Here is a 26,336-nt window from a genome sequence, read left to right on the forward strand (position 1 = left end):
TACCTCACTGTAGGCTAATTTTTTGATATATCAACAGCATTTTTTGTTGTTAGTCTAATACTGGAACTTTACAGTGAGAACTGTGAAACTTGAATATACTAAACCAACCAACAAAGTGAAATGTTTGAAGTATATAGTTAAACATGAATCTTGATCAACTATTTTTTTCAAGTTGATAAAAACTGCCTAAGAACCTCACAATATGTTAAAATCTCGGTATGGTGATGCATTAAATTTGGTGATTTTGTACAAGTAGTGTGAGAGAGATGTTGTTAGACCTCAAAAACGAATTTTGCAAGAGTCAACGACTTTCTTTAACATGAAACACGTCTACACGTCAGATTTAGACATCAGTTTTTCCAGATAATAAGAAATGTTTTAAAAATGACGTATTATGACAATATACCTGACAGATAAGAAGCTTTCCAGAAATGATTCTTATGAATACATTAGGGTACATGCATTTCTAGCTTAGAGGACCAACACCTCGTATTTCCATTTTAAATAAAAAAATATCTTATTTAAATACATGCCCTCTTTATTTTTCAAATAAAGTATAAAATGTACAGCTGCACATATTTCAGGTTTTTCGTTTTATTTCACTGATAATGTCTTCTAAAAGTAAACTGTTTTCATTATTTTCATCATTATTTGTTATAAAAATAGCTACTCTTAATACAAATGCGCATTGGAAAAATTGACCTAAAAAATATGAAAATTAAATTTAAAAATAATTACTATAACATTGGTTAAGTATCTTAAAAATAAATATAATAAAGAAATTTGAAGTAAAAACAATAATAAAAAAATTCACGCTTTTTTCCACGAATGGGGACGTTTTATACTTTTAGTATAACGTTGTAAACTGAAACAAGCTTATGATAGAACATCAATATACAGAAAAATATTGTCATTATTGTCCGATGTACATATACACTCGTGGTGTATTTATTATTTCCTGTGTCTTTTGATTGAACTGGTAAATGGAATTTATTTTCAAAAATCAAAAAGATTTGTTTTCAAATTTTATTTTATATGCCAATGAACTTACAAGTTGATGTTTCTTATAACTTTAGTCATCAACAGAGATATAAATGTGAAAAATTAGTGTGGTGGTTGTAAACTTATTTTGAACATCACATTACAAGTGCAGTAATACATTTTGTGGATGTTTCTTCAATGATTTAATTAGCTTTCGCTAACTTAATCTTTTTAAAACAATCATTACAATTCAGTTGAACCTTCCGTTTTTGACAAATAATACATTTATATATAAATGTATCGTTTTAAAATGCCAAAACTTACTTGAGTTAACTTTTAATAATAGTAATGAATTTACAGAGAACGTTTCCGATAATGAATTATAACCCAATAAGGGTAAATTCGAATAAGTACCATCATCTTTACTTTGACAAATCAAACAATTCGAAGTGATATTGTTTAGATGATCCATAATTTTCATTCGAATTCTTATTGTTTGTGGTTGACTCTCCTTATTAACTGATTTGCAATAGTTTTCTAACAATTCCCGTCTAAAATACAAATAGAACACATTAGATGATACTTTTGAACTACACTACACACAATATTTACTTATTAAGTACTACTAATCTTCAAAAATTTTGTTTCAAACAAAAAAAGTTTTTGCTTTTTGCTTTTTCTGGTTATATATACCCAGTAAGGAACTTAATAGAAAGAACAATGGATAAATCAGCCTTCTGATTCTGTAGATAGAAATGTGAGTAATATGAAAAGAAATGGAATTACCTAGAGAGCTAATATAGGTAGGATACTAGATAAAATTTTAGAGCATTCATCACAGAACTTTATAAGGGATAGAGGAAGAAAACAATCTATCTTATAAAAGATAGTAAAGAACCCAAAAAGGTAATGCGGACACCTACAGATAACCGCTTTAGTGATATCGTGTGTGCAATATACTTCACATACAAAGCCTTAACAAGTTATGGTTTAAGTTGAAAAAAATGCCAAATAAGCTCACGAAATACTAGAATCTTTTTATGGTGATGGGGTATGAGGGATTTAAAAATTAAAATGAGTCATTTGACGGAATCGTCAGAGAATCCTTAACTTCAAAAACGGGTGCAAAACTGGTGAAATATGTTCCCTCAAATTTCACAAGGTAATCGTAGATCGTTTGCAGATAAAAGTCATTCTGAAAGAAGCCTTTCAGAAATGCTTCTTGTGTTTTGTAAGTGTATTGCTAGCAAAGGGCAGTACTTTAAGGTATATTACACACTTTCACTTGGTCTTAATAAAATAATTCACCTTATAAATAAAACCAAATTTATGATTTGTCGTAAGTATTTTGTTATTGTATAAGAGGTTGAATCAAATCAAATAGTTACCTTTGAGAAAATGTGAGATCTGCCAAATTTCTTTCGCCTAAGCGTAAACCGTCGATAATATGTAGACTGTATCTGGTATTTTCAGAACGTTTATTTCCATTCACTCTTGTAACGCATTTTTCGTTTACAAATTCAGCATATACGACAGTTCCATTACATAATTGGATATTTTTAATTTTTATCCATTTTCCTTTTTGAAACCTATACACTTTTCCATTGGTACCTAAAATAAAATTAACAGGCAGGTTGATAACTCAATATAGAATAAATTAAAAAATATAAAAATGGAAGTTTTTCTGTTTTGGCTATTTTGAACTAAATTTTTCCCGTAAATTCCTTATTCTCATTGGTAGAATTTTAAAATTTTTATGGGCTTACTGGGGAGATGCAAACAATTAAAATGAGACACATTGTGATTGCATTGTTGGTTCTGAAGTAATATAATGGAATATTTATAGGTTATTATACTGGGAAAAATAAAAACTTTTTACCTGTATAAAAATTACAGTTATTTGTTTTCTGAGAGCTGTATAAAGGAAAGTAATACCAGTCCTCTATATCTGAGATCAGTTTATTAAATGCTTGTATATGGTCCACTTTTCTTGGTTGTACTGAAATAATTTCTGAAACAGTAATTAATTTTTAATAAAATTTCAGATTCAGTTAAAAACTACTATCAAATTTTTGATTCAATCCCAAATTGTTTATCCATGATGTAATGGTGAAATATTGGTTTAAAAAATAAATTAGTCAAAGGTGGGAAGCAGTATACTTATTTTTTTGTACATAATTATTGTATAAACGTTGATTTACTGAGTATTATTTATAAACTTTTTTTCAGCTTCAATATAATGAACCTAAAACTAAACTTTTCTCTGGATGGCCTTGCTCCATCGCTGACAACAGTAAATTATTGAGTACCAGAGCTGTATAAACTACCAAGATGAGGATCGCAGTAACGAGTCCAGAAATAGCAAAGAAAATCTACAAAATAGTTCAGATTCAGAAATCAAAAGATATTCGACATTACAAAAATTGCGGTGCATATCATATATCAAGTAATTTGGACAAGGGAAGTGGTACGCAAGATGGAAGCGGTATTAAGGGCATAATGGTGAAGTTATTTCTTATTACACCATAATCATATCATACTAGAGACAAAAGAACAATCTACTGAAATTTTATCTGTGGCCAAGGTCATGGCGGTGGTTAAATGGAACGCGCCTGAAATGATTTTCAGTGAAAACATCAAGCAAGGAGTATTTAGAGGTAGAAAAATTTGTTGACTTCTAAATAAAACTTTTAAACAAGAAATTAGACAACAATCAACCACATAAAACTGATATGTCAATAAATTACAAGAATTGCCAATAATTAATTGAAGAAGTATGTTACCTATTTTTTCTATAGTTGAATTAATAAGTTCATGAGCGCTGATTGGAGATGGAGTTGTTTTTGGTTTATCAGGTATCTTCCAGAGCTCAAGACATTTTTTTCTTAATTCGTCCTGCCTGAATTCAATCAATGTTGGATTTCGACAAAACGTAGCCAATTTTCTTAATGCTACAGTTTGTTTAAGAGCTAAACTAAACAAAACACATGGTAATTAATTTGATAGTACAGTAATGACCACTTTCACCGTAAATTTAACACTAATTTAAATTAAATTTTTGAATTGCACCAAATTTAGAAGTCTTTAAACTATCATTAAATTTAACCCTCGAAATCGGGGGCTTAACTGATTTAATCTTCAGTTAAACAGTTTCTAACCTATAATTCAGGTCATTTTGTGTTTAAAAACAGGGCAGAAACAATAATCGCGATAGGTTTTATACAATATTATTGTCTCTGCTATCATAAGTAACGAGACATTCTTCTCATTTACTGTGTTTAAAGAATTTAAAAAATGGCAACCGTAAAAGCTACAGAAGAGACATATATGAAGATTATCTCCATTTTCTGGAGATTGTAGATGGGATTTCTCAAGATAGTGTATAACACCGTACCATTTTACAAATATAGATAACCTTTTTTATAAGATTCAGACATTAAAAGCTAACATTTTGGAGCAAATCGAGTATAGTTTCATGTCGGTATCACTTCTTCTAGTAGCCATAGATAAACTTTCTTTCGCTGTAATATCCCATGATCCTTGGTAGAGTTCAAATTGACGTTGGCATAGAAATAACTTGGAAATAATGGAATTCTATCGATTTTCCATTATTTTTGAGGTCTATTGTTCCTTGATCCAAAGTCCCCTTATTCTTTACGATGAGATAATAGGACTGGGTTCAAATCCCTACTATGATGGCACCTACATTTTAAATCTGTTTTTGAATGACTATATTCTTTTCCGATACATACAAAAGAGCTGTATTCTCGGAAAAACTTACTGGGCGTTGATCCGTAGATAGATTTGGTATACAGAATAGGGACTCATTCCAAGGAAGTAACCAGGTAATTTCATTGAATAGTACAGAACTCCACTACAACATTTTTATGTTAAATTTGAATTCAAAACGTTATTCTGGCTTTATTCTATTAATTCTCATCGTTAAAACTCTCCTATATTATGATTTTCATTTTTTATCAAAGAACTGTCATTGCCTTGTTCTTAATTGGATAACTCTATAGATATTATCCTAGATAAGTGATACTAATATTTTTCTGGAGTGCATGAAAAATCTAAATATCCATTTCTTTGATTGGTCTTTACTTTCTTATTCCAATAAATATTAGTTCACTCTTGGCAAGCACAAATAAAATTATTTTAAATATTATAATACATTATCATTAAGTTTATTGGATTTCAGTTTCAATGAATCAAAAAAAATCTTGTTTCGACCAAAAAAAAATATTTTTTATAAATAGATAACAACATTAAAATACTTACTTTTCATTACATTTCACAATATATGAATAAAAACATTGGTCATTTTTTAATAGATTTAATGGAACTATTTCCAATATATCTACATCCTTATCGTCTTTTATTTCCCATAGCCTGTTAACTATTAGCCATAAAAATTTTTTTACTTTTTCATAAAAAGAGTCCCGTTTCAAATTGGAACAAATAAAATACCTCTCCGAGTTTGCAGGCCTCGAAGAGTTTGGTTTGAAAATAGACACTAAAAGAAATAAAGATAACCGGTTAACACTAAACTTGGTTACGATGTGATATTAGATTTGGTGTAGCGTTAAACGATATGTAAAAGATATACCTATAACTTTATGATGGTTTTACTAACCTTTTTCAAAACATTTGTATATTAGAAACAATAATCCTACACTAAATGGAGTAAAAACATCAAATAATTTTGTTACGAAATGCCCGTGTGATCTGACTATTTCCAGAGCCACCAGACATTGGCAAATGTAAATATGTTTGGATAGAATTTCTTGAAAATTTTCTTTACCTTCAACAGAGAATCCCTAGAAAAAAAATTAAATTTATTCACTAATTAGACATATTTTTTTCTTTTAGTACTTGTAATCAAGAAAAATATTGTGATTTGAACATAAAGTTCAGAAATCCATTGATTGCTCTTTAAAATTCTAGTTTAAGCTAGAGACCCGGCATCACATTTACAATATTTTTTCTATTTTAACATTTATTTAAATCTATGAACTTAATCAAGTGTTTTTGCTCAGTTTAGTTTGTAGTTATTGTATAGTAGATTCACCACCAGATGGTTTGGGCGTGTTTACATAAATTGTACTGTACCTCACGATCTCTGACCTTAGGAACTTTTAGGTCCCTAAATATCACGCATATATCAAGGGACATTAACAACTTGTCTTAATGTTTTGGATTGAAATCTTTCCAATATATCGATATTGGAATTACATGCAGTACCAACAGCACTAAATTGGCTTGATAATCTCTTTGTAAAGTAAGAATTTATTATTCACTAGATGGTTCCAGCCTGCTTACATAAATTACACTGTATCTCACGATCTCTTCCTCAACTGTAGGAACTTTTAGGTCCCTATGTATTACATCGTTTGGTACATACCAAGGGGAATTAACAACTTAAATGACTAACATAATATAAAATGTAAGTATTAAATACCCCGTCAGACATCATAAAATGAACACCTTGTTGGTCGCTTTCATGTAAAACTTTTGCCTTAAAATCTAAAATATTTTCAGGAGAACACACGTTTCCATCTCCATCTTTACCATAAAGAGCTTGAAATGTAGCCCCACTTGCACAAGTCGATTCATTTAGCTTAAAATCATTTATGTCCTTTAAAGTTAATCCGAATCCTTTAAAATACCATTGTTTTCGCCATAGTACATATTCGCTAAAGCCACCTGGTCCAGCACAAACGTCTGCGAAATAAATTGGATATTTGTGCTCCTGAAAATGTTCCTTAAAAAGGATATGTTAGTTATTGAAGTAAATATAAAAGAGCCAAATAAATATGCTGATTTATATCATTATCAAATCGATCACATACTCATTGGGAGGGGGGAAGCTCAACTGATTTGATAACAGTACCAAATGCATACCAGGACAAAAAACAGGCATGGCAGAAGAAAAGTCAATGAATAAATGCTATACTGTAGGAGAGCAGAAAACTTTTCCGCTACATCAGAGCACCAAATACTCCCAGGAGTGCGTTATCGAGAATAGAAAAGAAGGAATGGGAAACATACTTTGAAGCCGCTTTTAAAGATACGAGCGAACAGCATGAAAGTAACCAAGAGGAAACCGATGAAGATGACAACACGAAGAGGTACCATCATATGAGGCACCTGAGACATAGGAAAGCGCCAGGACTAGATGACATTACGTATGATTTAATAAAGAATGAAGGAGAAAATATAATAACAAAAATATACGACATTATCAAGGATATATGGGAAAAGAACAATGCCAACAGAATGGAAATGGGACTGATTATTTCATCCTGAAAAAATCGACAGTTATAGACCACTAACATTTCTAAACATTGAAGAAAAACTCGGAGACTACTGGCACTGTTTCAGCATGTGATGTTTGTGGACTTTAAAAAGGCTTTTGGTAGAGTGAACAGGAAACTAATAGAGCAGCCAAAAGCCCTGAAAGTAAAGGAAGGTAACAGAGTGGATTATATTATTTTGTTGTGAAGTTTGTTTATTTGTTGATTAATATAAAAAATAGAGTCTAAAGCTGGTACCTAGTGCCTTCTTATTAACAAACAAATCCATTATTGATCAAAACTTCTTAAAAAGCTGTTATCAAAATATAAAAAATCAACATCTAGTTTATAAGAACAATGAATAAATACATACATTTTCGTCAATATCTGTAAACATGAAATCTGTCGCAGCGTCAATGTTTGCCATTTTCAAAGCTGCTCTATTCATAAAAAATACAGATCGGATGGTTTCGAAAGGATTCGATTTTGCTCTTGCTTGACATAATTCCTGATTATCCATTTCATCGAATATATTCTGAAAAGATCATAAAATCTTACTCAAATAAATAATATACTAAGTGAAAAGATAATGGCTGGAGGACAAGCAGTTTTATACTAAGCAACAGTACCAAATTAATTATGGTATAAGAAGATTTGAGGTATACAACAGTAAGGAATGAATAAGTAATTTTGTATCAAAAAATCAGAAAAACAACACAGGTCTCTTCAAAATAAATACCTGAGAAAGGAATCTGATCTTCGAAAAAATAACTTGGTCGCATGAAAACACTCAATTTTTATCATTTAATGAGGGGTTAAATTATACTGCAACCTTAAGGTTTACACTGAACCCTAACAAAGTTATTTTAGACTCCAGCTTTCAATTTGATAGTTCTACTGCAAGGCAGTGGCCATTGAGGCTAAATCATTTTTGGATTCAACAAAATTCTTTCAGGATTGATTTTGCTTCTTTTTCAGTTTCCTCTTTATGAAACTTTCTTATAGGAATTTTCCCATACACTTCCTTTACTGACAAGTGTGTCGGCCTCTTTAATTTCTTTTATTCCTGTATGACCAGAGCCCAGAATAAAGACTCTATCATTCTGGGTTCTATCACATTTCTAATAATGAGTTTCTCTTTAAAATGTAAGGTATTCTGACTGCAGATATCCGGAGAGGAGCCTGGCGATGAGTATTTGGTATTTATACCATTTATTTTTTTTTTATATAAATATTTTGAGTGATGTATTTCCGTTTAGAGTCTTCTTTATTACTCCTTATAAAGTTCTTTTATATGCTTAGCTATTAACATAACCAATTAAGTTCAATATTCAATAGCTTAAGATATTCTGCTACTGGAAAAAGACTTCTGCTATGCATTAAACCATTTTTTTTTATATTCAACCTTTTCCTACAACGCCCTCCTATAGTAGAGCCAGTTAGGCTTTCCCTGAGTCCTATTTCTTACTTAAGTGAGTCTAGGCAAATTTCTGTGATGCCGATCACCCCTAAAGTCAGACACATAATTTTAACTGCTGCAACCAACTAAAATAGGCCCATGAACGCATTCTAATAGATTTTTGACAAAGTCAACCCTTTAATAGTTTTAGAAACTTAGACCTTAGTAATAAAGTTCAAAATACTAATCAGTAATAAAGTTCGATTATACAATATCAAGACAAAATAGTGTTTTGATTAAAAATAACCCCCATCTCCCAATTATCTGATAAAACTACTGATGCCCCAGAACAAATCAAATTTACTACCTGGGATTCTCTTCTGCAACAAAATATTAAAATTATGTCACTCATGTGAGTTTCAATTAGAGGTGAAATCATAGACAGACTTAGATAAATTTCTTTGATGGCATAGTCTACAAATTGTTCTATATTGGGTTTATGTCAATCTGCAATATATAGGTTTTTAAGTAGCTTTTATGCTTAATTTCAAGTGTTTCTTACCTTTGCATCGATAACATTATGAAGTATTTCTTGATCACAAAACCTGCACTCACTTTTAACATCATTAATTGGTTGTCCCTCTTTAATCCATGTTATCATTTCTTCTTCTGTGCAATCTACAATGTGATTATTTATTAGCCAATGTAGTTCTTCTTTAACTGCCACGTCCTAAAGACAAGTAATAGTGTGAATTTCTGTGAAGCGGAAGAGATATTATGTTATATTCATAGTTCTTAAATTTTCCAATTTGATTTAATTGTATATTCTTAGTAGATACAAATGCAAAGTATAGAATGTGAAAAATCATTTTTTTTTCAATTTATAACTAACATACACAAATCTACAAGAACATATATTTGAAGTAGAAGAATTGCTCAAAAGGTGTAGAATAAATATTAAAGAAAGAGAAATGTAACATAACTTTTACACTAATAAATAAAATAAAAATGTCCTTCAGTATACATTAACAACATACAAGTTCCACAATTATATTGAATTAAATATATAGGAATGCACCTAGACGCCAAATAAACTGGAGAGAAGACATTAAAAATAAATGCAAATATATAGACCTTTACATAAGATAATTATATTAGTAGTTAAGCATAAATATTGTTAGAAAATAAAATCTTATTGTACAAGATTGTCATCATTTAAGATTTTGCAAGCAAGTGTTGAAGCTCCATGGTATGTTTCAAACCAGATGATACATGTAGACCTTCAAATTGCAGTATAAAAAACAATACAACAGAGAAGCCTAATGCATTACCAATGGCTGGAATCACAAGAGATGCTGAAGACTAAAAAGAAACTGCCAACAGACCTAACATGAGGTGTAGAGGAGATCTTCTCACTGGAAAAGTATCATCAGGACATATGCCAGGTTTTTTTCATTGTAGCCTCCAGGTCAACAAAATAACGTATAGAATTGTAAATTCTAATTGTTATAGAATAAACATTAAAAAAATTACAACTACTATTCATTTAGAATTGATGAATGATGAAGCAAATTTGCAAATATTAATTCACTGTAAAGGGTAGTAACTTGTAAATCAAGGAAATAACTTCCACGCACTGATTTGTGAGGCGTTTTTGAGCACTTCTGAAAGTAGACTAGTATCACATTCGTTACTTTGCATTTCTATTGAAGATATACTAAAGGTACGTTCTGACCTCCAATGAAAAATTCCACTTCTCCATGACATCTTCTATATTCCGCAATTTCGAACCTAATCCCTTTTTACCTAATTGATAACGAACATCTAGATTTTTCGTAATCCCTTGTTCACTCTTTCCCAATCCAGATCCTTTCTTGTAGCCCATTTTTTGCTATCAATAAATAAAATAATTTAATTAATATGTTTCTTTTATATCAAAAGATTAATATTAATGAATAGTTTTATTATTACCATCATCCGTAAAGCTGTATCATTAATGTGGGGTTCATTGGTTTCAATCTGATGGGCCCCAGAAAGTAAATTGGTGTTGTTTATGTTCAAATTTTGGCACTCCATACTCAAGTTTTCTTCACGATCTAAGTAAAAAGAATTGTTATTGTATGAATTGTTTCCAATAATATATTAAACACTACCTATTATATTCTCATTAATCATTTCAAAACAATATTTGTATAATTTAAATAATTTAAAAAATTAGGTTATAGACATCATGGATGTCATTGTTAAAAGAAAGAATTTTCGATGAAAAGCAAAATACTCTAATTTTTGCTTTGTAAGAGTTTTTACCCTCAAATGAATCGATGTTGTCGTCATAAGCATATAAAACAAAAGATTCATTATTTATATAAATTGACATTTACTTTGCTTTTATTTAAAAAACTTTTTATTATGCAATTTTCACCATCCAAGTCAAAAGTTCAAAAAATCGATGAAGAATTACAAAGTTTACAACTTGATAGACCCTCGGCCGGAAAAGTAAGTAATAAATACTAAATATCTATAAATAATCAATCACTTTTATATTTTTAAGTCTACGGCTCAAATCCAAAGACATTCACTTGATCCACAATATGATAATAAACCCATAGAAAGAACTCTATATATTCTCACGTGAGTTTTTTTTAATATTAAAACACAAAATATAACTAAACAAAACAATACTCTGATCGCGACCAAATTTTAAATATTTAAATTAATATGGATGTGGCGCTTTTTCATTAAACCACAGAACTAAAGCAGATTCTTCAATTTTTTGGGTTAATTATGAAATGGTCTTCTACTGTACAAGTACACAGTATTTTGACATACTTTCCATTTGACAATTTAAATAAATAAATTATGTCATGTACATCATTTCGAGTTAATTGTTGATTTTTTCAAAAAGTAGAACAATGCATTACAAAAATGGAAACTGATGAAGTTGAAGAATCAAAAAATCTACTATGGCAAGATTTATATATGTAATTAATGTGAGTAATAAATATATTTTCGGTTCAATTAAACTTTTTCCAGGAAAGGGGATGATCTCCAGAAGTTGAGCGTAATTCAAGCTCTTCCAACATTACTACAAACAGATCGCAATGGCACCGTCACTAGAATTTTGCCGAAAATTCAACAAGAACTACCAGTTAATTCATCATCGGAATTTCATTTGGTTACAAGTAGAATGTTTAAAGTTCTTATTGAAATGAAACTCGATATGAATTTAATGCGTCCAGTTTTTCAGGGTATAGATAGTAAAGATCCTATTGTGGCAAGTGCTTGGAGTGAAACTTTACTTGAAGTCATTAAATGTTTATCAGATATTATGCTCAGAACTGATGTAAGTTTTTATATTTATATAATATAGTTATTCACAAAAATTAATAAGTCAAACCGTTGTTTATAGGTATTACCGTTTGCAGTTAAACTATCTCAATTAAATAGGCCTACTTTTTATAGAATAGTTTCATGTAAGATTCTTGGACAAGTAGCCATTCATCCAAAAATAACACCTTTTGAGTAAGATTTGCTTTATAATAAAAAATTCGAAATAATTATTGGTATATTGTTTCATTTTGACTCACTAACCATATGAATTTAGTCATCCAACACCTTGTCTTATTCATTTGATTTTAAAATATGATATTTCAGTGTAAAAAAAGACATAGTTCCATTGACACAGAGTTTATGTCAAGATTGCATGTATGAAGTTAGAGCGGCTATGTGTTCAGAGTTGCCTAATATAGCCAAAGGTATAGCAAATGAAATCAATGTCAAAATCGCCCTTTTACCATGTTTAGTAGAATTATCAAGTGATGAAAATATGCAAGTCAGAGCAGCAGCTGTAGATGCAGCTGTTCTTCTCATACCTTTTTTAAATGCAGGTGAGTTGCAATTTGTAGAGTATCACTTGATAATGTGTACCTTTCCGAAATGTCTGTAGATTGTTCATTAGGAAAGTTTGTTGTTGAATAACAGTTAAAAAGGAATAACCCTTTGTTGAGAAGCTAATACCTCTGCTCCTTTGATTTTTGAAATTATTCTTCAATATAGAAATAGAGAAATTTAATGGCTTTAATTGATATTAAGATGTGAATTTCTTTTTTCAATAAATTATTATTTGACTTAATCCTCAATATTGGTGTGTATGTAGACTCATCAATCTATGATAAATATATTTTATGTGACTCTAATCAAATATATATATTTTTTCTTTAGAAACAATTACATCTACAGCAATACCTTTAGTAAAACGACTATGCATTCAATGTGGAAAACAAGGAGATCTAACATTCCCATCTGTAGCAAAAATTTATGGCAGATTACTAACCAATTTACAGACACACTTATCAGATGGAGACCGTGTATGGTTCTTAGATAATTATAAAGAATTGTCTAGAAGAGGATTATCAATAGATAAAAAAGATGTTGATATAGATCCAGGAATGGTATTTTTATTTCAATATTATTTCTAATATTATGTCCATATTACCTAACAGTGCGCACGAGACTTTCAGGGGGTATAAGAATAATATAGTTTGGATTGGACCCCTCCCCAGAAAAATATTTAAAATTGAATCGTTTTTCATGTAAATTATCAGAGGGAACAATCCTGCGAGTACCTATGATCCCTATTATCATTAATAACCCGCACTGGACAATGGTATTGTCGTCCAGTATTACGTATATTAATTTATATAGTTTATAGTGTTACAACTGTTTATACAAGTTGTTACAGAAAGATTTACTGTTTTTCCTGAATATAAGTAATAAGGGTGTCACAACTGATGAAAGGGGTTAATTGAGGGTCTTATTTTTTCAAACATCTGCCATATGGTTTTAATTATGGAGCCCATGTTTTGAAAGTAATTATAAGACAGAATTATTAATTTAATATTAATTTCATCATCATATCAAATGAATTCTGGGAAATTTTATAGACTAAGTGAAAATACATGTACAACATTATAACAATCATTACAAGAACACCTTTTATGTATAGGAAAGATTGAGGAAACAAGTTTTGAGAGAATTTATTCAAGTATTCAAAAATTGAAAGGAAACTATGACCTAAAAAAACTTCATTTACTTTCAAAAGTACTTTGTATTCCATTTGGGATAGGGTTGATGGTAGCTTGAAATTAGTTTTCATAATGTCTTATAATCTGTATAATGGAAACCATTTGGCGGATCTTTGAAACAGTAATCTTGCACTATGAGAATATGATGTACATAATTCTGAATCACCTTGTATTTGTACACGTTTTAAAGGAAAATTTAGTGCAAACCACAATTCAAAATAAAGCTTTCAATCACTATGAAAGCTGCCAATTCAATGCTATATATATTTATAATTTTTTAGACAGTAACATGCAGGGAATACTGTGCATCTAATCTTCCAGCTGTGACTCGTTTTGTTGTCACATTCCTCAAATCAGAGATGAATAAATGGTATTCTATTTTCAAAGATTTGGCTGGAGATCCTTGTTATATAGTAAGAAAAAGTGTGGCTGTCTGCATACATGAAATTACAAAAATATTGGGTAATTTTGATCTTTATATATATATATATATATATATATATATATATATATATATATATATATATATATATATATATATATATATATATATATTCTAGGAGCTGAGAGCAAAAAAATTCTGCCTGATTTGCTAAAACTTATTCGTGACGATTCTGAAGAAGTATTGGATGGGTTGGTACCAAACATAGGTACCACATTAGTCCTGTTCACTAACGCAGGTTTACTATCAAGAGAAGCAACAAGCCAATCTACTCTGGATATTGGCAGAGCTTTGTTAAAATGTCAAGTAGAAATATATAGCAACAATAATTGGCGTAGGAGGAAGGCATTCTTACAACAGTTGGAGAATTTGCCTACTTGTATGCCAGCAGATTTTATCCATCAACATTTTACACCCGTTATTATGAAATTGACAATAGAATCCGTAAGTATCTATATATGATATATTTAAATCATAATTTCAGTATAGTAATGAAAGAAAACTGACATCCACAAGGTAGATCTAGAAATTTTATAATAAAAAATCTATTGCCATATATTTTGATAAATCTATAGAATATTTTATTCTTTTTAGCGAGCTAGACCAGTAAGGACACAAGCGGCTAGAACACTTTTGATTTTCCTCAGATATAACATAAAAGAAAATCATAGAAAATGGATCCGTGAGAATTTAATCAAACTTTTATGCCAATCCAATTCTTGTTATACCAGGCACATATTTATCAATATGTGTTATGATGCTATTAAAATATTCAGCTGGAAATATTTCAAGGAACATTTCTATTTACCTCTTCTTAGTTTGGGAGGTAACGTATTATTTATAAAATTATTGTGGTAATCAATTACCAAACAAGAAAAACAAGATAGAGAAAAAAAGTTAATTTGGAAAAAATGAGTTAATAATCACTTGTACAATTTTTTTTATTGCTTGGTGGAATATAGGGATACTGGGCAGGAATCTCTGGCTCGTGAAACAAAACAGTAAGTTACATGGGTAGATAATTGTAATTAAGTTGGTTAAAGGTTTTGCAATTGATATTTCAAAAATGTATATCTTAAAATAAGAAGAGTATAGAAGAGGTACTTAGAGTTTAATGAAGATGCTTCAAACATTTTCAAGAACTATGAAACTGGAAATACTTGTACAAATATAATAATCTCCATGAGAAGAGGATATATCTATTGTTATTAGTTTACAGATTGTGGACATCGACTGAATAACCATTGTATTTGTGCATTTCTGAAAATTTGTAAAAACTTTCATAATTAATTCATTTATCTCAATTTCAGATGATCCAGTATCGACGATACGCCTTTGTGTCGTCAAAATATGTCCAACTTTGAAACAAATGCTTGTGATGCCCATTGACCGTAATCTACAAATGAAATTGGAAAATTTCGTTTCAAAAATTGAAATGTTGGAAAAAGATAAAGATGTGATTTCTACGTTAAAGCAAAAATTGAAAGAAATGCGATCACCACAGATCAACAAACAAGAATGTTTACTGGAAGAAAAGAGAAAAATAGAAGAAGAAGAAAAAATAATGTTGGGAAAATCTCTACCGAATTCTTTATCTAGAACTGAACAAGAAAGCAGTAAGTAAAGTATAAACAAGGCAAGCCTCCTATTCTTGATGTGATTCTGTCTGAATGAATCTCTATTTTCTTTTTACTGTAGTATATGTATTTGAAAAGCCACAAAATTGATTCTGTTTGTGTGTATGTTTCAGCATATTTTACAAGTAGACCTGGAAGAGATAATAACCATCGTCGGTCTTTGTCACTTCAAAGCCAAAGTTCTAGCATAATATCCAGGGCTCAAAGTGTTTCATCTAATGTGAGGTAAGTAAATTGAGGAAATAGAGATAATTTGTTTTTGATAAATTTGGTTAACATTTTCAAAAAATTTAATCATCTGAAAACTAAAACTTGGACATATGAAATTTTGATTAATGCACCAAAAATCTCAAAAAAAACAAAGTTCATATATTCACTTTTGTTATAAATGGAAGCCATAGAGAACTATGAATATTTCAACTGAACTGAGCTCCTAATTTTCATAAAAATATTACCAGTTGTTTCTCATATACATATGGACCTAGCTCTTCAGAAATTGTAAAAAATTTACTGTAATTACATCGAAAACTTGTATTTAGGTTAACGAAATATGTCTATTCTTATTTCTATCTATCTTATTATTCTAGCTTAGTGCTTATTTTTTGTTTTTAGCGAAATGAGCTTCTTAGATCAACACTTCTACATAGACGCAGGTGTAGCGCTACCAGAAACTGCCTCTAACTCGTCTCTTCAAGCTATTGACGAAAATATGTCTCTTCTTTCTGTCGATACTCCTCAAAGTCAAGAGGAAAACATATCAACAGTTTCTGTTGAAAACACCAACATTGAAAATATGTCGGACGAAGATCTGCTCGAACTGAAAATCTCCACCACTAATATTACTGACGATGTTAAAGTTAATATTGAAAAAAAGGCCAGTAGATTGTCTTCTGAGGGAGTTAAAAAGAGAAATAAAAGAAATTCTTGTCTTTTCTCAAGTGATATACCAAAAAGTAATAACGGTGCTTTTTTGAAACGTAGAAGTTTAAATATTAGTAGTGGGGAAACCAGTAGGATTCCAGTAATAAGCAGAAATTTACCTGAAAAAGTTGGATGTAAAATTAAAATGGAAAAACCTTCGAGGTTAAAAAAGCCAACAATGAGAACTGAAAATAATAAAAATAGAGACGATAATGCAAACATTTATACCAAAGTTGTCGGTGAATTTGATTTAGTTGATACAGAAGTTAAGGAAAATAGAACAAATAATAGCAGTATTAAGGATAAAGTAGTCGGAAAGCAAAGTAATGGTGCCAAAGTATCTAACTTACCAGTATTAATAAAGTAAGTATGTATATTTCTTTCCTTACTTAACCTAAACTCCCTTCAATATCTTGCTTATATTAAAATTAAATAATAATTAAACTGAACTCCGCATGTTTCGATAACCTATTTCGCTTTAGTAATTGAAATGTAATAGTGTAACTTATTTTTTTCGGCATCCCTTGTCTCCATTTTGTGCTATTTATTTATTTAATTACTCTTTATCGGGGTCCTAATAAGAGTCACATGAACTGAGGCACCGCTAACTTATATTCACTTTCTACCACTGTAAGCTGGAATTCTCCAATAAGTAGATTAAAATATCATTTACATTATGATGTCAATTATTCACTAAATGGATTTATACCAACATATTCTTTCAAGTTGTGTCCTTAACTAGACCTTTATTAGGAAATCAAACCGGAGATTACAATTTTGTATCAAGCCACTGTAAGCTGGAAATCTCCAGTTAATCAATTTGGATATTTTTGCTTTGTAGTGTTATGATAAATATTTGAAAATGTTTTGAAATCGCTTATTCTTTTATTTAAGTACATTTTATAAAAATCAGTATTAAAGAAGGAAATGAAACAATATCAAAAGGGTTAACATTTACAAAGTGCCACAGACAATCTATTTATATTGAAATAAACGCTGATTAAGTATTTATGAAATACAATCTTTTTACATTTTAATTTTTAAAGACGTTTGGATTTTTCTAGAAATAACTAGCTGGACAAACATGTCATTTTTAACAAAGCTAAAATATGCTTATTGTTTGTATAAATATTGTTATTGCCAATGCTATTTTACTCTGGTAGACTTATCTACAGCTCTGAAATAAAATAAACAGCATGAACCGTTTATAATGTATATAAAATAGGTGGTTTGTGATTTTTAATGGTTACAGGATAAACCTGACATCTATTGATAAATAAAATGTATGGAAACTTCATTTAAATGTTTGTTTTTTTGTTGCAGACGTGCAGCTTCCAGCACAAAATGAAAAAATTGTATATTTACCAGATAATCGAAACTAGAGGATTTAAACAACTCATAACTAACATCGTTGATTCATATTTTTATAGACGTATAACTTTTATATATTATTTAAATTTTTAGATGTTACTGAACTTTACATGTTTTTTTTAAATATTTATTGAAACGAGTTTTGTCATATATTAATACTTTAATAGATTAGTTTTATAAATATATTATACAAATTGTTAAATACTACTTATTACTAAATGAATTATTCAATTTGTGTTAAAATATTTTCAACGGCTTCAACGAAACTTGGAAATACAGCTGAAGGGGGTGGACTTATCTTGCCTTCATCGCCAACTTTATACTTTCCCGTTTGGACGAGATAACCACGTAATCCTGCTTTCATTGCACCTTGTATATCATCAGTCACGTCCTACAAAAAAAAACTTTCAATAGTTTTATTTATTTATATAATAAACTTTAGTTATATAGAGTAAACTCCAGCCAAATTTTAACTATGGATACTAGTGGTGATTCTATGTCCACACATTGTATACTTATACTAAGGTTGAAATTCTATCCAAAAGAGTGAAGCTATTAATATCATAAAATAAGAAAATAACAAAGTTTGGGAAAAATGCTTTTAAAAGATTGAAAGTAAATAGTTTGCTTACATCTCCTATCATAATAGCTTCTTCTGGTTTGTTCTGAGAACCTAAAGCAGATAGGAAAAACGAACTATTTGGTTTACCAACTACTTCAGCAGTGCATTCTGCTGAGTATTCCAATCCTTTAACGAAAAATCCTGGTCCCAGTGCCAGACCATCAGACCTTTTGTAATATTTTCCTGCATGTATGGCTATCAATTGCGCACCTGCTTGTAAATGTCTGTAATACAAATATTACCTCTAATAAATTTACTATTAGCTCAGTTTACTAACCTCTGATAAATCACCTAGAATGTTAATATTTATCTTCAATTGAAGTGATTTACCTGAAAGCCTCATTTAATTTTTCATAATGAAATTCTGTTGGTGCAAGACCAACAATTACAGCGTTTGGAGTGTCTGTTGAGGGACATGCTACCCCTTCAAAATCTTCTAGAGCTGCTTGTTCAAGCATTAACATAGGTTTTAAATTACGTTGATCGATTAGATTCCTAGCAGCTGTCAATGAGCTTAAAATATCTTCCTTGTTTACATCAAATCCCAATTGTGTTAATCTTTGATGAAGAATTCTTTTGCTTTCTTTTGTAGTATTCGTCACAAACTTTATATAAAGCTCTTTCTCACGGAGCCTGAAATTTAGTAATTTGAAAAAATTGTTTAACAATTAAGATTAGAATATTTACCTTTTCAAAGCCTCAACGCATCCAGATATTGCTTGATTTTCTATATGTAAGGTACCACTCAAATCTATTAAAACAGCTTTTATCATTTTTATTTCTATTAATTTGAAAACAAACCGTATTCTAACCTCAAATCAGAGTTGTATGTTCAGGATTATGCAATCCTAAATACTTTATTGTGATAAAGATTATAAAAACGGGAATAATACCACACAAAGGCGATATATGATATTCCAGTATCATATAAATTCATTTTCATGAAATTTAAATTAAATCTAGAGCTAAATATTTAGTAATGAAAACCAAACGAATATTGTAGGGATAGTTAGTAGTTCTAGCGCTCTCCAAATAAAGTTATTAAAAAAGAAGATTTACGTAAACAATCTCTTATGTTAGCCGTGCCTGGCTCAAGACTAATCAAAATCCAAGGAAAAATGAACTCGGACCCATCTTTTTCTCTGGACTATGATTACTCCATTCTAACGCTTAAATAATGGAAATGATTCTTCTAATTATACATTAATGCAGCACTGATTCAGATTTAAATTGCTTATCATACATTTCCTAAATTGTGGAGAAAAAAAAAAAATAAAATAAAATCGCACTGTGTTTAAACACATTTATTTCGATTTCGATTTATAAATACAGTACATTTATGTTTTGCAACAATAAAAACTGAGAAGTCTCAATATAAAACATGTTTTCTAAAAAATCATTGTAAAAAGCAGCAAACACATAATGATTAAACATGCATTTACATAAATTTGGATTAGTATCGAAAGAAAGGTTATAATTCATCTAGATTTAAACCACTTGAAGCACAAATAAATGAAAAAAATGAGGGATAGAATAAATATTAGATTTTGATCCTGCTAACACGTACGATGTGTGATCAAAAAATATGGTTAATGGATTTTTATAACAGCAATTGCTTTAGTTGCATCTATTTGAACAATTGTGTTTTGTACCTTCAACTATTGAACCCTTTCTGAATTGGTAGTCTACTAATTTATAGTGAGATCGTGTCTGTTGTAAAATAAATATCGTTAACAACATATTAAGTTTTGTTTCAAATTGACAAAAGTGCAAAAGAAGCTCACAAAATGTTAAATTCCGCCTTGGACAAACTTGTTCATTCAAACAAGCAATTGACTATCTAAGAGCTGAATTACAAACTTCTAGAGGTTCATACAAAGCATTCTTGAGAAGTGAACAAAAATAATGGCCTAAGGGGTATAAATTTGGATGTCTCATTGAAAAACAAGTGACTCACTTTGACCTAAAAATAACCATTAATATTCAAAAGTTGAGGGCAGAAATTTCATTGGAATTTTACAAGGAGATACTGGAATGTTTCCAATATGAAATGCGAGTAAGTCCACATCAGCTTTACTCACCAGGTTTATCACTATGTGACTTCTAGCACGGTACCTGGAAACGTTTCAACTCCATTCATAAAATTGAGATGCCGTGAGAGAGTACATGAAAACCATTTTAAAAGAAGCACTATAGAAATTGTTTCAGGCATCTTTTAGTACTTTGAAGAAGATTTTCCGCTATCTTCTTATTTGTTTTGGTGAAATAAATCATTGTATTTTATAATCACACCTCATATATCAATTTTTTCCTATATAAAGTTCATAAATGTAATTTTATATTCTATATAGTCGTTAAGACAATAAACTAACATCTAAATTCCAAATATTTTATATGAATTATAATAGTAATAATTTTCTAAAAATAAATTACTTGTTGTATAGAAACTACTAAAAAAATATTCAGCAGTTCAATATATTATCAAAAAACATTTGTTTGTACCAGGGACTGAATTTTATCAGAATATACCAGAACTTTGTTATCAATAATTGAAAATATGTTCTGTAATAAGATAAAACTAGAGTTACCTAGAAGCTCATGGAATGTATCTGCTGAATTTTTCTTCTAATCAATTTATCACTCTAATTCGACTGAGTAAACTTATAGACAGGCTGAGACAAACAAAATACTAAATTCATTCTATACAACAAGATTTTTATGTATCAACACTGTTATCACTTTTCCTATCAAATTTTCTAACTTGAACTCCACTGTTAATTCTTTTGTCTAACAAAGAATCTATTTCATTTTTTTGCATCGGTTTCAGCGAGGCGTTGAGAATCTGCTGACCTGCGCTCTTCAAAACTACTTGTCCACCTAAAATAGTTATTAGTTATGTATCAAATTTGATAAAATTTACAGCATTAGAAAATATTTTGAGGAATTATGCTTTTAAACACTATATACAAAATATAAACTACAATAATACTACAAAAACTGGTGGAGTACATGAAAGAGATACTTAGAGAATACCAACATGACTTTAAAGGAGGGTGATCCCACTTTAAACAAGTCTTTGATAGTATGCACAAAAAAAGCTAAAGAGAGACATGAAAGACAAGGAAGTATCAACAAAAATGACAATGGTAAGATCAAAAGCGAAAGTACTGACCGTAAAAGGTTTGACAGAAGAGATAATAATAAAGGTGCTGCGATTAAAAGGACTCTTACACAAACATCCTTATGGTTAGTAGCATATGCAGATGATATAAAATCGAGGATTGAGGAGGGTGGTTTAGTGGGTAAGAATCCCACACAAACTTACAGCATTTGCACCCGCCCGCTGTGATAAAATACTAAAACAAGAAGAGCAAAAAAAAGGATTAGACATAAAAGAAAAAAGACCAAATACATGATGGAAAAATAAATGAAACAACCATAAGTGAGTACAGTTTTGAAAAAGTGCTTTGGCATCATAGCAAATAGAGAAAATTATGATTAAAAGAGATAAAGGACGGCATACAAGAGGCTGGAATGGTATGGACACCTAGAGAGATGACAGCTGGATTCGGTAATATAAAAAAGAAAAAAAAAGCCTTTCAATCCAAATTTTTTTAAAGTATATACCTTTAACTTCTAAAATTCCTTGTTTTGCCATTGCTTTCATTTCGTCCTTGGTGAATATAAATTTCTGAACTTTGACAATCTTGTCACCCATCTTGACTTTATTATCCTGTAAAGTTGTTGAATCCAACAAAGTATCATGTGCAGTAGTAGCTGTTTGTTGCACCGTTTCTGCTGGTGTTGGTTTCAAGGGATTAGAACTAAAAATATAAAATGAACGAAAAATTCCAAAAGCATTGTGAATTTTCGGCAATGGTTAAAGTCTGAAGCTAATTTACCTCACATCTGGTAAGTTTTTGTTAAATGCATTCCTCCTTTGGTAAACCTTAGTTCCTTCTTGGCGTACAATAGGTTTAATAGGCTCACTTTCTACAACTTCCATCTCTTCATCGCCACCTTCTTCCTGGACATCTTCTTCTAAATCAACTTCATCCTTCAAAAATTCAATGCGTTGTCTATTTACATCTTCAGATTTTTTTTCAGTAGATTTTTGTGTAAGTTGTAAAGTAAGTTCTGGATTGTCCACATCTATTGTGAAATGCATTGCCTGTAAATAAATTCTTTGTAATACATGAAAATACTAGAAGTATTTGTTGTGAATTAAAAAATACAAATACTAATTTTCTTACTTCATCTTCTGCTGTATCATTTTGCTCATCATCATCAACCCCATCAACAGAGGAGCCTTTAAATACCTCTTTCTCGATTTGTTCTTCATACTCCATTTCTGCATGGTCTAATTCGTGTTCTTCTAATTGCATCTCTGTTTCAAAGCTATATTCACATTTACCACAGCTATAAGGAAGACCACTCAAATGTGTAGTGATGTGTTCCTTAACCAATTCTGCTGTTTCAAATGTAGTGTTGCAAATGACACATTTGAGATTAACCATAGAATGAATAGCACTGTGGTTAATTAAAATTTCTGATGTTCGGAATGACATGCTGCAAATGTGGCATTTATATGGACCGATTGAGTCATTTGTGGCATAGTGACCACGCATATGTCTTGTTAAATGATGGCTGAGAAGGAATGTTCTTCCACAAAGTTTACAAGGATAGGGTCGTAACCCTGCATGAGAGGTGATGTGTCTGGTCAACTTTATGGCTGATATGAAGCTGGCGTCGCAGTAATTACATTTGTGAGGTTTGTTGTTGCTATGAACAGCTTCATGACGTTCAAGACCCTATAGAATCAATAAAAAATTTAATTGGTTAATTTTATGTCTCTCTTAATTAATATAAATAGAAGTCCTTATTAATATTTTTTTCAGTTGTACCTGCTTAAAGACGAAACTTTTGTTACAAATTTTACAAGTAAATGCTTTCTTTTTATTGTGTTTCTCCATGTGATATTCTAGAAGTTCTTTTCGCAAAAATGCAACATTACATACTTGGCAAGTAAATTTAGGTTCTTTATCGTGGGTTTTTATATGTCTCCTTAAAAGTGGTTCCCTAAAATTATAAATCATTTTACTGGATTATCCAGGCAATTAGAACAAACAAGGCTTTCCAATACTTAATGCTACTAACAAACAGCCAGGCAGTACATTTGAATGCCAAAGAAGATCATGATGCTGGTTTTTATTATGTAATTAATAATGATAAAAGTTAATTAGATAACTACTTTAAACTCCTTACAAAGAAACACTTATATTGAATTATATTGTCAATAGGGCAGACATCTCAGTATTTAGAAGATACACTAAAAGGTTATCAATATTATAAAAAAATAAAACTGCATTAACAAACCAATAAATATAAAAAAAGATCAATTCAATTAAAAAGATTCAAAAATTTTTGAATCAAATACACGTAAAAGAGAATTTTTAGAAAAGCTTCAGATTCATAAGGAGAAAGCTATCAATGATAAAAAAGTAACAATGTAAGTACAATTTACAGCTCTATTTTGTAAATTCTAATACAACTACAAATAATTTGACTGATACATTTTGTTTGTTTTAACATTTGGATACATAATAAAATAAAAATTTCCACATACCTATTGAATGTTTTATCACACAAAGAACATGAAAACTCTTTTATGGGATTGTGAGTACGAATATGTTTCTGAAGATCATATTTAGTATAAAATTTACACTTGCAAATTTCACATATGAAATTACGTTCTCTGCTATGTTGAGACATATGTAAATCCAAAAGTTGTTTCAAAGGAAACGTTTTTTCACAATATTCACAAGGAAATATGGATGTTTCCACTTTTTCAACCTCTGTATATTTTGATACAGAATCATTAGTAGCTTCAGCTTCATCATTAGTGTTATAGAGTACCCTTTCTGTTTCATGTTGTTCTCCGTCTTGGAATTCCACTTCAATTTCCTAAAATAAAACATATTTTATGCAAAATATGGGATATGTTGATTTATACAAACCTTATTATTTTCAAATTCTTGTTGGATTGTAGCTGCATTAGACTTTTCATTTTCATTAACTACTGTGATAAACTTATCTGGAGCAAGTTGAACTTTAATTTGAACAGCATTTTGCATATAAGGTTTTGAAAGTTGGCCTGTTACAAGAAAAAGTTTTAATGCATCGTCTGCTTTTTTACAATTCATTTTGAATATGTATGCTTGTGTTGTTAAGTGACAACAACTTTTACATATATATTGCGGCATTCCATCGTTTTGAATTACTTCTATAGCAATACAGCCCATAATTCGCAGTGGTAGAGATGGTAACGGAATTGGTATTTCGGGATCTTGTGGGTGCTTTTCGTGGATATTTAACAAGTCTGTTTCTTCATTACAAAGACAAAATCGACAAACCTTCATTTGCCTTAGGATATTGGCTCTATCTTCCATCGTGGATGTTATTCCTAAACTACTATTATTTTTGTAAAGGTTATTATTTTAATTGGAATTATTATTTAAATTTTGATAATCGTTTTACCAATTATAAATGTTTTGTTTGAATACTGCCAAAAATACATTGACAGACGCTGTTGACTGGGACAAACCACAGTTCCCACGGATTACTCAAGGTCAATTTTTTTGCCATGTAGCACCCTGGATTGGTCTGTCAGCGTATCTTCAAAATCAAACAAGCGATGCAAGTCCATTAATGTACTACATTTATTCCCATATCCTTATCAATATGTAATTGAAATGTACAAAACGGTTGCTGAATAGCAGTACTGAATATTTTATTTAAAACTAATTCTAATTTGTAACTTTGGGATCCATTTTCAGCATAAAAGATATATTTGAATATATATTACTTGTTCTGATGAAGTGGTATCCCTGTTTATATTTAACGCTTAACCTTAGAACATAATACTACTTTATGTTCTAAGCGCTTAAACGTTCTATGTGATATGTGATGCTTATGGTGTATTCTGTGGCTTTTTCGTACATAAATAAACAAACGCTTTTATTAATTTCGCTTTAAAATAAAAATGATGTAGTAGTATAGTCTTTTTTGATTGAAATTAAGCATACCATTTCTTTGTTATAAAATATTTTTTTCTATGCCAAAATGAATGTCAGAAAAAATCAATTCTGTGCTGATGCCAACATAATTGCTATACTTCACTTAATGCCTATGCTACGAGTTAGTTACAGACAAATTATTAATTTTTCGTTAATAATATAACATGTGTTATGATAAAGGGTAAAATTTCAAAATAAATTTTTGTTAGTTTATTTTATTAATCATAACAAATCAGAGAATAATGAAGTTACGCCGAACAAAATATTGAATCATTTTTTATAAAATGTTTAATTTCCATCATATTTAAAGTTTGTAAAGTTATTCTTTATACAATGTAACCAAATGAAGTACTCCGAGCTGGATACGATCGTGAATGTTGGTTAAGTGGTAGTAAACAATTTGATACTAAGACTTGTATCAAAAGTTGCTAATTCTTAAAAATGGTTTGATCAAATATGAGAATTATTCTAATTTCTCTCTTTTATATCAAATGTCTTTATTGTCCA

General features: G+C 30.0%; 4 protein-coding genes across 10 annotated transcripts; 1 reads left to right on the forward strand and 3 right to left on the reverse strand.

The window, feature by feature from the left end:
* Positions 1-517: 517 nt before the first annotated feature.
* On the reverse strand, positions 518-11,309 carry LOC130897049 (cap-specific mRNA (nucleoside-2'-O-)-methyltransferase 1). 4 transcript variants are annotated; one of them, XM_057805551.1, is made up of 13 exons: positions 10,830-11,022; positions 10,648-10,772; positions 10,412-10,567; positions 9,239-9,406; positions 7,651-7,812; positions 6,443-6,745; positions 5,618-5,801; positions 5,263-5,497; positions 3,765-3,955; positions 2,861-2,992; positions 2,370-2,592; positions 1,306-1,532; positions 518-702 (listed from the first exon to the last, which is right to left on the reverse strand). In XM_057805551.1, exons 1-13 carry the CDS (start codon positions 10,849-10,851, stop codon positions 581-583), a joined length of 2,250 nt encoding a protein of 749 aa, XP_057661534.1. In that variant the 5' UTR covers positions 10,852-11,022; the 3' UTR covers positions 518-580. The 4 variants fall into 4 exon arrangements, with proteins under 4 accessions (XP_057661534.1, XP_057661536.1, XP_057661535.1 ...); XM_057805553.1 differs by lacking the exon at positions 10,830-11,022 and adding an exon at positions 11,213-11,309 and having other exon boundaries at positions 524-702; XM_057805552.1 differs by having other exon boundaries at positions 524-702; positions 6,443-6,733; positions 10,830-11,008.
* LOC130897047 (serine/threonine-protein phosphatase 4 regulatory subunit 4-like) lies at positions 10,990-18,333 on the forward strand. 4 transcript variants are annotated; one of them, XM_057805548.1, is made up of 13 exons: positions 10,990-11,172; positions 11,228-11,307; positions 11,710-12,019; positions 12,086-12,198; positions 12,331-12,563; positions 12,898-13,127; positions 14,042-14,222; positions 14,321-14,646; positions 14,797-15,028; positions 15,513-15,818; positions 15,953-16,064; positions 16,452-17,127; positions 18,084-18,333. In XM_057805548.1, the coding sequence occupies exons 1-12, from the start codon at positions 10,990-10,992 to the stop codon at positions 17,125-17,127; spliced, it is 2,982 nt and encodes a 993-aa protein (XP_057661531.1). In that variant the 3' UTR covers positions 18,084-18,333. The 4 variants fall into 4 exon arrangements, with proteins under 4 accessions (XP_057661531.1, XP_057661530.1, XP_057661533.1 ...); XM_057805547.1 differs by having other exon boundaries at positions 16,452-17,123; XM_057805550.1 differs by lacking the exon at positions 11,228-11,307 and having other exon boundaries at positions 11,009-11,172; positions 16,452-17,123.
* Positions 18,272-19,740, reverse strand: LOC130897050 (haloacid dehalogenase-like hydrolase domain-containing protein 2). Its single transcript, XM_057805556.1, has 4 exons — positions 19,441-19,740; positions 19,084-19,386; positions 18,764-18,977; positions 18,272-18,522 (listed from the first exon to the last, which is right to left on the reverse strand). Exons 1-4 carry the CDS (start codon positions 19,524-19,526, stop codon positions 18,355-18,357), a joined length of 771 nt encoding a protein of 256 aa, XP_057661539.1. The 5' UTR covers positions 19,527-19,740; the 3' UTR covers positions 18,272-18,354.
* Positions 19,741-20,042: 302 nt separating this feature from the next.
* On the reverse strand, positions 20,043-25,629 carry LOC130897098 (zinc finger protein 26-like). The gene is made up of 7 exons (XM_057805689.1): positions 24,771-25,629; positions 24,380-24,717; positions 23,658-23,832; positions 23,007-23,564; positions 22,656-22,924; positions 22,381-22,577; positions 20,043-21,630 (listed from the first exon to the last, which is right to left on the reverse strand). Exons 1-7 carry the CDS (start codon positions 25,200-25,202, stop codon positions 21,470-21,472), a joined length of 2,130 nt encoding a protein of 709 aa, XP_057661672.1. The 5' UTR covers positions 25,203-25,629; the 3' UTR covers positions 20,043-21,469.
* Positions 25,630-26,336: the final 707 nt, after the last annotated feature.

Source organism: Diorhabda carinulata, chromosome 8 (genome assembly GCF_026250575.1).
Source record: "Diorhabda carinulata isolate Delta chromosome 8, icDioCari1.1, whole genome shotgun sequence".
NCBI classification, from domain to species: domain Eukaryota; kingdom Metazoa; phylum Arthropoda; class Insecta; order Coleoptera; family Chrysomelidae; genus Diorhabda; species Diorhabda carinulata.